Source organism: Anabrus simplex, chromosome 12 (genome assembly GCF_040414725.1).
Source record: "Anabrus simplex isolate iqAnaSimp1 chromosome 12, ASM4041472v1, whole genome shotgun sequence".
Taxonomy (NCBI): domain Eukaryota; kingdom Metazoa; phylum Arthropoda; class Insecta; order Orthoptera; family Tettigoniidae; genus Anabrus; species Anabrus simplex.
Window position 1 is genome coordinate 100,472,294 of NC_090276.1, and position 12,062 is coordinate 100,484,355.

The 12,062-nt window shown below is 37.6% G+C and overlaps 1 protein-coding gene across 1 annotated transcript in view; it reads right to left on the reverse strand.

The window, feature by feature from the left end:
- LOC136884171 (cytoplasmic dynein 2 intermediate chain 1) overlaps window positions 1–12,062 on the reverse strand; it is a 278,007-nt gene that overhangs the window by 24,576 nt on the left and 241,369 nt on the right. Inside the window, exon 15 of the mRNA XM_067156209.2 lies at window positions 3,672–3,838. Within this exon, the coding sequence (XP_067012310.2) occupies window positions 3,672–3,838 (167 nt within the window). The remainder of the gene's footprint in view (window positions 1–3,671; window positions 3,839–12,062) is intronic.

The window sequence follows — 12,062 nt, forward strand, 5'->3', positions numbered from 1 at the left end:
TTGTATATATGTATATTTGTATGTATATCATTTGATTTATTTTCTATTTAATTTAATTATTTAATTTAATTTTTTATTTTATTTTCTATTACATCATCTGTAATTGGGACATCCTGTAGGTGATAAATAAATATATTCTGTTATATTGTATTCTAATGTTAAAAATTCTTCAATTTCCACATTACTTAATTTGCTGTGTTGCATTAAATTCTGTCTTACTATTTTTATAGTATCTACGATAAGAATGTTGGAGTACATATCTTTGATATCCAAACTATCTATCGTGTAGTAGTCTGTTAGCTCAATGTTTTAAATTCTGTTACAAAAGTCAATAGTATTAATTAGGTGCATCTTATTAAACTTATAGTGTTCTTTTAAAAATCTTTGTATGAATTTGATCGTCTTATATACCGGACTATTTCTAAAATTAACTATTGGTCTAATAGGAATTTCTTGTTTATGAATTTTCAGTAGTGCCCATACAGTAGGTATTTCTGGGCTCATGTTAACTAGACAGTTAGTATCTATACTATTGACTTTTGTAACAGAATTAAAAACATTGAGCTAACAGACTACTACACGATACATAGTTTGGATATCAAAGATATGTACTCCAACATTCCTATCGTAGATACTATAAAAATATTAAGAAAGAATTTAATGCAACACAGCAAATTAAGTAATATGGACATTGAAGAAATCTTAACATTACTAGAATTTACTTTGGAAAATAACTATTTTGTTTTTGACAACAACATTTACAAAGAGTCTAAAGGCCTAGCAATGGGTTCACCGGCTTCAGGTATTTTTAGCAAACATATTAATGGATTACATGGAATATAATAAAATAGTGGATAAAATAGATAGATTGATTACATAGTTGAAATACGTCAATGATATATTTGTTATTATCAATGAACAAAAGGTTAAACCTTATGGTATCTTCTTCTTCTTCTTCTTCTCCCAGAACCTCTTCATCCTTTCACTTCTGATCTTCCTTTCTTTCTCAGATATGACCAGTTTGGGTCTACATTTTGCTGGTTTCTCCTGGAATGTTTTGATGCTTTCCACTCGGCTTCTAAATTCTTTTCTGTTGTGAATCATATCCATTGTAAGTCCACTTTCTAATGCAAATTTGATTGGATATTAGAGTATTTAAATACTTTGGATAAACAAGTGCATTTTACGATGGAATCTGAAAATGATAGGACTTTAAATTATTTAGATTTAACAATTACGGTACTAGAAATTCTGGTCATTCTGATTTTCAAATTTTCAGAAAAGCTACTCAAACAGATACTATTATCAGAAAGGACTCCAATCATCCAGGTCAACATAAAAAAGCAACATTTTACAGTTTAATTAATAATGCTATGAACATACCTATATCTAGGAAGAATTATAATAGAGAGATAAATATAAAACACCAAATTGCTCGTAGCAACAGATATTCTAGAAAATTTATTAATAGAATGATAAATAAAGTGAAAAATGAACCAAAAACAACTTTAATTAAAGAGCAAAAGGAGGAAAAGAAATCTACAGTTCTAACTTTTCGAAATATGCTATCTTATCAAGTGGCTAAAATTTTCAGGAAAAAGAACATCAATGTCGCATACAAAACGGATAATAATACTAATACAAAGATAGAGAATAAATGTATATTTAATAAATCAGGAATTTACAAATGAACATGCCAAGCATGTAAACAATGATACATAAGACAGTCTGGAAGAAGTTTGGCTATAAGGTACAAAGAACATGTTAATGCAATCAAACATAAAAGATATTCGGCAGCAGGAGAACATATGGTTGAAAAGAATCATAAATTTACAGACATTTCTTATGACATGGAATTACTACATTTGGCCAAAAAGGGAAAAATTAATGACTGTTTTGGAAAGTTTAGAAATTTATCTTGCACAAAAAAATAATTTTGAGTCAAGTTTAAATGAGAGAAGTGCAGAAGATAACCCACTGTATAGATTAGCATATGATCATTTAAGGAACAAAAACTTGAAGATATTAAATGTATATCAGTATTCTTCAGTTCAACAAAATGTTATGTAGTGATCATTTTCATTATATTTCATAAGTTTTCTTTATTCAATAATATGGTGAATTGGGACACAATACTTCCTGAAATTGTAAAAACAAAAGATAGTGTTATATTGTTTTATTCTTTGAACTGACCACTGATGATGGGAATGGATGACTTCCCGAAACATGTATGGTAAAATAAATAGTTTTCTCGCATTATAAGGTGTAAGACAAGGCAGATTCAAGTAAAACTATTTTAAATAGTTCTGTAATAGATTCAGGCAAGTCAATACGGATCAAACAACCATATTAACCTATCATGGTTAAGTTTATCAACAGTCCATGAGATATGTTGTGTCTGAAAAACCAACAAGTTCTGTTGTTGACATCATGGCAGCTAAACGTTTTCTTGTGATCGCGAATTCGAAAATTAACAATGTTTTACCGAATGATGATATGGAAAGTTTAGTTTCGTTAAGCAAAGACTAGGATACAGAATTTGAGAGTGAAAGTAGTGATCATGACACTAATGTTGCTTTTGATGCACAGCAAAATATCTGCCGTAATGTTATTGATGATGGGTTTGTGTGAGAAGACATGGATAATTATAGAGGGCAAAGGGAAATATTTACAGACAATTATGGGTCTCAGAATGCTGCAAAGAACTGCATATATCCTGTGTGAAAATATTCAGTTGTTTTCTACTGTCGAGTTCGTAAAGATGATACTAGAATAGGCAGAACGTCGCATCCGATCATACGGTGTGTTATTTCTGTTCCGATCGAGGGTAAAAGAAAGTGTACCAGTTACTGTGAAGGAAATGTAAGTAGTTTTTGCATTGTTATGTTAATGAGAATAGTACAGAAACCTGTATTGAGATCTTATTTCTCAAAAAGTCCTGACACTAGCTACTTCTATATTTGGTTCAACCATACCTCTTGTTCGATTTGAAAGCTCAGAAGATTCCGCCACTTCATTGACCTTAGATAATTCCAGTAAATTATACTGTTTGTGTGTTTATGCATTAATAACAAACTGAACACTTTTGGTAAAATAAATTGAATCGCTTGTCATTTACGCACGACTAACTAAAAGCCTTCACTCATAGCATGCTTCGTGCTATACTCCTCCCGTAGCACAGGGCAGCTAGGTAGTGAAAGTTGTCCCATGCTAAGAGGTTTAAGTTGCAGCCCCAGCATTTGCCTGGTGTAAAAATAGGAAATCACAGAAAACCATCTTCAGAGCTGTCGACAGTGGGGCTGGAACCCACTATCTCCAGGATGCACGCTCACAGCCGCGCGCCCCTGACTGCACGGCCAACTCGCCCGGTACTTTACATGATTGATACTCAACATGAATACCTGACTGCTCCTAGGGCTGTAGACTTAACAATCGTAACTGCAGATTTAGCACACAAAGTAAAATAGAGCACTTTGAAAGATACATATCAAAGTAACCATTTTCCCACCATTATCAATGGCTGCGCTAATGAAACAGGACAGAAGTAAAAATTTTCAACTATTTCCCAAAATATGCACCTTTTTATTATTCACTGTTTCCCAATAAATTCTTCAGCTCGGAAGCACAATGTCTGCCTGGACTTGAAGGTTTATTACTAGAGAACAACAAACCTGGACTGGTTGTCGAGCACGAAGAAGATCCCAGGCCGAGCGGCCGACCACTGGATGGAGCGCACGGCAGCCCCACGTCCTGGAGCATCTCCAGTGCCTGCCAGCGTGGTCAGTGGCTTATCACTCCACCGGCTGTGCAGACGGATTGCACCATCCTCACAGCCAACCTAGGAGCAGCAAACACTCTAATTAATGTGCATCCTTCTGGCAGTGTAGCATACGTCACGTTTCATACTCATCTAAACACTTCACATGTAGACTAACATCAGAAGGTTTAAACTCGCCTCTGAAATTCTTGAAGCTGATACTTAATGGGCATTTATTGTATTTCTGATCTATAACCTGCTGCAGGTATTTGTACATTCTGATCCATTACAAACTAAAATATGATACCAAATTTAATTATTATTAAGGTATCTGTCGCACATAAAGTGGATGACGAAATCAGCAGTAGTCGCGCCATCGGCTAATATGCATTCGAGTGTTTCCCGCAGGCCAAGGCTCCATCTTAGGCCAGAGAGATTGGCGCACTCTTTGAGGATGTGGGCCACGGTGAATTCGGCACCACAAGAGCACATTGGGGGCGTGTCTTCCCTCTTTAGTAGATAAGAGTGCGTAGATTGTCCATGACCTATCCTCAGCCTAAACAATATTATGGCCTCCCTCTGTGAAGGCCGGAAATAGAGGACCACCACATGGTGGTTGTCTTCTTAATTGCTCTCAGCTTGTTGGGGGTTCAGGTAGCTAGCCACTCCAACTACCAGGACGCCAAGATCGTTTGACGTAGCTGAGAAGAAATATCCCTAGTTGTTACATTCACAGGTCTAGGTGGTAAAAGTACTGCTTCTTTTGCAGTTTGATCGACACGTTTATTTCACGCAATGCCAATGTGGCTTGGGAGCCACGCAAAAGTGATTCTAGTGCCAGCATCACATAATCTGCCTAGAAGGTCATGAATCTGCTGCACTAGTGGGTATTGCAGGAAACAGGTGCCAACAGACAGTAGAGAACGTAACGACTCGGTACACACGAGAAGGTACTTTCTTTCATCACCCAGTGCAAACTGCAGAGCTTCTAAGATGGCGAAAAGCTCCGCATTGTACACGTTACAGACACTGGGAAGCATCCAGAGGCATCCATGTTCATCTTGGGTCCACGGAGTAGATCTAGCATTATATCCGCTCACGGAACTAAACAAGGAGGTAACTCGCTAGAAGTCTGCTCAAGACAACCACCGACAGCCACATCAAACTCACGACACAAGCTATCAATTACAGACTAAGAATCTCATTGTTTAATCCATATTGATGGTTGAACTTCTTATAAATTGTACAAAACTATTTTAATCATCCTAGTCAATACTATATATTTTTACGGCAATTAAGACGAAAGTTCACACATAAATATACATGTTTTGACCTGGCATTGGATCATCGTCAGTAAGACATGTATGATGCATTAAAAACATAGGAAACACACAAAATGAAATGTTAGTTGAAATGTTTTTTGAAAAGCATGATGAAAGTTAATAAACTGTGATATGTTGATCGTTAAAACAGTCTTGAGCTGGAAGTCTTTCTGTTTCAATGCTTTTTGTTGTCCTTTGGTGTGGTTCAACTGTTATCTGTATACTGTTGGCTTAGTTTTTGTGTTCCGACCTGGGCTGATATACATAAGCATTACTGAAGTTGAACCGCCTGATTTTCGTCTGTAAAATGGATAATACAAATCGAATTAAGGTTGAAAAGTGGTGACTAACAGGAACAACACTTTTCAACCTTAATGGATAATGGATAATACAAATCTAATTAAGGTTGAAAAGTGGTGACTAACTAGCTTGGATGTTGCGGCATATCACGAATTTTGGCAGCGTACGTGAGGTATCACAATTCCCTCACGCCATTGAGATGGCTCATTCCATACCCCATATCAGTGAGATATCGACCACTGAAACGTTCAAGCATTTGATTGTGGATTTTTTAAAATCCAGCAGCAGTCACTGCACAGCGTGAGTGCACTCCGCAATTTCCACTATGTGAAAGGCACATTATAGCAATACGAAGCACTTTAGATGAAGAAGAGATGGCGTGCCTCTGTCTCGTGCTTAATAGGCAGAAATACAGGGTCGTATCTCCAAGAGGCAGACGTATCGGTGAAATGTGACGCGATGTGGTCTTGCAATGACTGAAGAAATAATAACTACATCTCCATTAATGTAGATTCCGGACACTGAGGTCAAGTTCTGTACTCCGACAATACAGCAGAATTTTGTCCACGCTTGTGCCGTCATAGAAGACACTCATACTTTTTTTTTTTTTTTTTTTTTTACAAGTTGCTTTACATCGTGCAGACACAGATAGGTCTTATGGCAACGATGGGACAGGAAAGGGCTAGGAGTGGGAAGGAAGAGGCCGTGGTCTTAATTAAGGTACAGCCACAGCATTTCCCTGGTGTGAAAATGGGAAACCACGGAAAACTATCTTCAGGACTGTCAACAATAGGGTTCGAACCCACTATCCCCCAAATACTGGTTACTGGCCGCACTTAAGAGACTGCAGCTATCGAGCTCAGTACTCATACTATTAGCGAGTAGCTTTCCTACTCTGACTGGCTTTAGTGAGAAGGCGCTTATTGTGCATCGTAGGATTCCGACGATAATGCTTGGCGATCATGTATGGCTGAGAAATATAACTTGCGTGATATTGAGAAAGCCTCTTTTAGAATGCAGACATAAATCTCGGAGACCTTGGACAATATAAGGATTGGACCAGGGCTCATGAGTCAAAATTTGAGAAGTTTAGGTCAAATCATTGTTGGTATGCCTGTCGCTGTCTGACACCAACTGGACGGTGTAGAGTTGTGTTGGAAACAATAATGTACGAGTCCACTGGAAGAGGATTTGTTCTGCAACAAGGCAATGACCCAAATCTTGTGTCACAGTTGTGCAAAAAGAATCATCAGGAATGCTGGCTCACCTCAGTCATCCCGTATATCACCCATCCAGTTGTGGGATGAAGGGACACTATAAGTACAGAGATGTTGGAAAAACTAGCCAGAAGAATGCCACCTAGTTGACCAGTAATCATAGATGAGCACAGAGTTTGAACGGTATAGCTCTAAAAGACATTGTTTTCCATTATTTGAAGCACAAATTGCTTCACGGTTAGTCAGTTTGTGTGTATTGGATGCCTATGTTTATATTTTGATTTAAAATGTATGTCATTTGAAGTATCAGTAATCTGCTCACTAAAAAATTTTTTAAAAATTCACCAAGAATTGGAGTTTTCTTAAGGTGATGATAGTGTGTATGTTACTAGTGCCTTGGATCTTGGATGGTGGTGGTGGTGAATATTATTTTAAGAGGAAGTACCGTTGGGAAACCATCCTCCCTGGTTCTGGAATTTTGTGTTTGGAAGAATACTGACATTTATAAAATGAGATATTGATGGATGGCAGTGCTGTTGATGATCAAACCAGCCTTTGGGCTGAATACTCATCATACAAACCTGATGTATGCGATTTTATAGAATTTTAAACATAGTGATCGGTGCTTACTTGGGAGGACTTTTAACTTCACATACCTTTACGTTTTTTCTAAATTCTGCGAATTGTGGTAACTTTTATTGGTAATGTTAAGATATTGTTTGCAAGAAGGACAAATGTACATTTTGTGAAAGAAAAAAAAAAAGACCAAATGTGTAAGTTCCGTTATGTCTGTGAAATATATCTAAAAGTGATCGTCGCATGTTTACTTGACAGCGTCGCGGGATTACACACCCGAATCTGTGCTATGACAACATGGCACGAGGGGCTAATAAATCTTTAACTCCGCATCAAATACGATCACTGATTGATAAAATGTATATTTAATATCGCAGCAAGTAATAATAAATAAGGGGCATGATGGCGCAGCGGTCACGGTATGCACTAGCCATGTGTATTGGTAGGTGTGCTATTTACCAACTGATGAGCCCAACTTAGCACACTGGGGCGAAACGCTGGCAACCAGGAATGAGTTAGCTGGAAAATTTTATTACATCCAATAACGGTCCAACTACATTGGTGAAAGTCACGTTCGCTGGTTCGGATTTCACGTAAAATATAAAGTTCCGTCGCTTATGATAGTGTGGTTATCGGTTTCGTAAAACTACAAGCTTCCTACAAGCCCATAACACCAAAGGAGGACCAGTGCAGCTGATGGTGTAGCTGAACCAACATCAATCCCAGCAAACGAATACAGAATAAGATACCCTTTGTAAGTTGTCAGAATATTACCAAATGAGTTTTATATTTTCTTTGTAGAATGTAGATTGAGTATATTTATTTGGAAGGGAATAGGTCATTATATCTTCATAACATAATTCAATATCGTGTATTTCCTCATGAGTGATCCAAAAAGTGACGTATTTAGAAAGGTGACAGGTAGTCTTCAGCATGAATAAAGTTTATCTTAAGATAGGGAAGTGACCATATAACAGTATAATGTTATGTCAGCGATATTCAGTCAATCATAATAAACCTTGCCATTAATAGGAATATATGATGAAAATAGAATATGTTAGATAATAATATTGAGTTGCAGGATATCAAGTTCGTAAAGATCAATCATTTATTGCCAGTAATAAATCAGAAGAGGTTAAATATAGATACATATGTATAAATAAGATACATATTGGTAGAAATGAGAGATAGACGTTGATCTGTGAAATGATATTTTGGTTTTGTGAGAAGTGAATTGAATTATGCATTACTTTGAATTAAATAAGAAATACTGACATGTGGTGCGGTTAAAAATATATAAAGAGAAATATGAGGAAGGAAGTGTGAAATGGTAGAATATTGTTATATAAAGGAGAGAACTGATGAATTATGTTAAATGTGAAGAAATATGAGGAAGGATTTATATACATTAATGAATAAAGAGTAGTTTAGTAGCGCAGATGCAGATCAATGGTAGATTTTGTGGTGATAATTATGTTTGGATAATAAATAATCCATATCGCAAGGAAAATGGCAACATGATATGGTACTTACGAGCCATTGATAGGTAGTGGCCATCAAAAATAAATGATGTTCAATCACATGACAATTTCCATGATAAATTCATATTATTTAAGTGGCTTAAGGTGATTGTACCTAATATAACAAGTTATTAGTGAAATATATAGTCTTTAATGTCTTCTTAATAATATCTTATGACTAGAGGCATGATTTTTTCGCATTAACGACAAACGCGACAAAAAATATTTTGAAGGGATTTTGTGATATCTTTACGAATCACATATTTCTGGTTAAGAAAATATGGATATTATTTTTGCGAATTAAAGCAAATTAAAGCGATAAGGCCATTTTAAAGCGAAATTCAATTATTTCGCGATAAGCGCGATATTACAGCGAAATCTGTAGTGAATAACGAACTTGACATTTTGTTCCAAGATTATGTATGAAAAGAAAAGGAAGAGCGAAGAAAGATTCATCAACAGGAAAGAAATATGTTATTAATGTTCTGGAAAATCTCTTTATCAAAGAAAAGGGGTTAGCTCCAGGTTTCTTGCCAAACGAAATGTTTGGAATGTTGTTCTTGTGGGGGCTCGTAATCCCACCCCAACCTGTCTCCTCACGGCATCCCTAATGACGTCTGCAAGCAGCACAACTGACTGGTGTATTTTGGCTTCGTGGTCAGGTAAAATTAAGAAAGTGATCACAGACAGTAGAGAAGATGGGTCGCTCGACAAGTGTTACGGTGCACAGCAGAGCTAAACAGTTTGCGAGTGAAGGTTTATACGTTTCGGAAACATACATACATACATTATCATTATAGACTGTTATGCCTTTCAGCGTTCAGTCTGCAAGCCTCTGAGAGTTTACTAAACGTCGCCACAATCCTCGATTTGCAACTAGTGTTGTGGCCTCATTTAGTTCTATACCTCTTATCTTTAAATCGTTAGAAACAGAGTCTAACCATCGTCGTCTTGGTCTCCCTCTACTTCTCTTACCCTCCATAACAGAGTCCATTATTCTCCTAGGTAACCTATCCTCCTCCATTCGCCTCACATGACCCCACCACCGAAGCCGGTTTATGCGTACAGCTTCATCCATCGAGTTCATTCCTAAATTAGCCTTTATCTCCTCATTCCGAGTTCCCTCCTGTCATTGTTCCCACCTGTTTGTACCAGCAATCATTCTTGCTACTTTCATGTCTGTTACTTCTAACTTATGAATAAGATATCCTGAGTCCACCCAGCTTTCGCTCCCATAAAGCAAAGTTGGTCTGAAAACAGACCGATGTAAAGATAGTTTTGTCTGGGAGCTGACTTCCTTCTTACAGAATACTGCTGATCGCAACTGCGAGCTCACTGCATTAGCTTTACTACACCTTGATTCAATCTCACTTACTATATTACCATCCTGGGAAAACACACAACCTAAATACTTGAAATTACCGACCTGTTCTAGCTTTGTATCACCAATCTGACATTCAATTCTGTTGGATTTCTTACCTACTGACATCAATTTAGTCTTCGAGAGGCTAATTTTCATACCATACTCATTGCACCTATTTTCAAGTTCCAAGATGTTAGACTGCAGGCTTTCGGCACAGTCTGCCATTAAGACCAAGTCGTCAGCATAGGCCAGGCTGCTTACTACATTTCCACCTAACTGAATCCCTCCCTGCCATTTTATACCTTTCAGCATATGATCCATGTAAACTACAAACAGCAAAGGTGAAAGATTACAGCCTTGTCTAACTCCTGTAAGTACCCTGAACCAAGAACTCATTCTACCATCAATTCTCACTGAAGCCCAATTGTCAACATAAATGCCTTTGATTGATTTTAATAATCTACCTTTAATTCCATAGTCCCCCAGTATAGCGAACATCTTTTCCCTCGGTACCCTGTCATATGCTTTCTCTAGATCTACGAAACATAAACACAACTGCCTATTCCTCTCGTAGCATTTTTCAATTACCTGGCGCATACTGAAAATCTGATCCTGACAGCCTCTCTGTGGTCTGAAACCACACTGGTTTTCATCCAACTTCCTCTCAACGACTGATCGCACCCTCCCTTCCAAGATGCCTGTGAATACTTTGCCTGGTATACTAATCAATGAGATACCTCGATAGTTGTTGCAATCCTTCCTGTTCCCTTGCTTATAGACAGGTGCAATTACTGCTTTTGTCCAATCTGAAGGTACCTTACCAACACTCCACGCTAATTTGACTACTCTATGAAGCCATTTCATCCCTGCCTTCCCACTATACTTCACCATTTCAGGTCTAATTTCATCTATTCCTGCTGCCTTATGACAATGGAGTTTATTTACTATCCTTTCCACTTCCTCAAGCATAATTTCACCAACATCATTTTCCTCCTCCCCATAAGCTTGACTGTTTGCAACACCACCATGATGATTTCCTTTTACATTGAGAAGATGTTCAAAATATTCCCTCCACCTCTCCAGTGATTCCCTGGGATCTGTTATGAGTTCACCTGAATTACTCAAAACACTGTTCATTTCCTTTTTCCCTCCCTTCCTAAGATTCTTTATTACTGTCCAGAAAGGTTTCCCTGCTGCTTGACCTAGCCTTTCCAGGTTATTACCAAAATCTTCCCACGACTTCTTTTTGGATTCAACAACTATTTGTTTCGCTCTGTTTCTTTCATCTACGTACAAATCCCTGTCTGCCTCGGCCCTTGTTTGGAGCCATTTCTGATAAGCCTTCTTTTTACGTTTACAGGCTGCTCTCACTTCATCATTCCACCAAGATGTTCGCCTTTTCCCATCTTTACACACAGTTGTTCCTAGGCATTCCCTTGCTGTTTCTACTACAGCATCCCTGTATGCCACCCATTCACTTTCTATATCCTGAACCTGCTTACTGTCTACTGTTCGAAACTTCTCACTAATCATATCCATGTACTTCTGTCTAATTTCCTCATCCTGGAGATTTTCTACCCTTATTCGTTTGCAGACAGATTTCACTTTCTCTACCCTAGGCCTAGAGATACTTAGTTCACTACAGATCAGATAATGGTCTGTATCATCGAAAAATCCCCGAAAAACTCGTACATTCCTAAAAGATTTCCTGAATTCAAAGTCTGTTAAGATATAGTCTATTATGGATCTGGTACCCCTAGCCTCCCATGTGTAGCGGTGAATAGCCTTATGCTTGAAGAATGTATTTGTAACAGCTAAACCCATACTAGCACAGAAGTCCAGCAAACGCTTCCCATTCCCATTAGCTTCCATATCTTCCCCACATTTACCAATCACCCTTTCGTATCCTTCAGTTCTATTCCCAACTCTCGCATTGAAATCGCCCATTAGCACTATTCTATCCTTGCTGTTGACCCTGACCACAATGTCACTCAATGCTTCATAAAA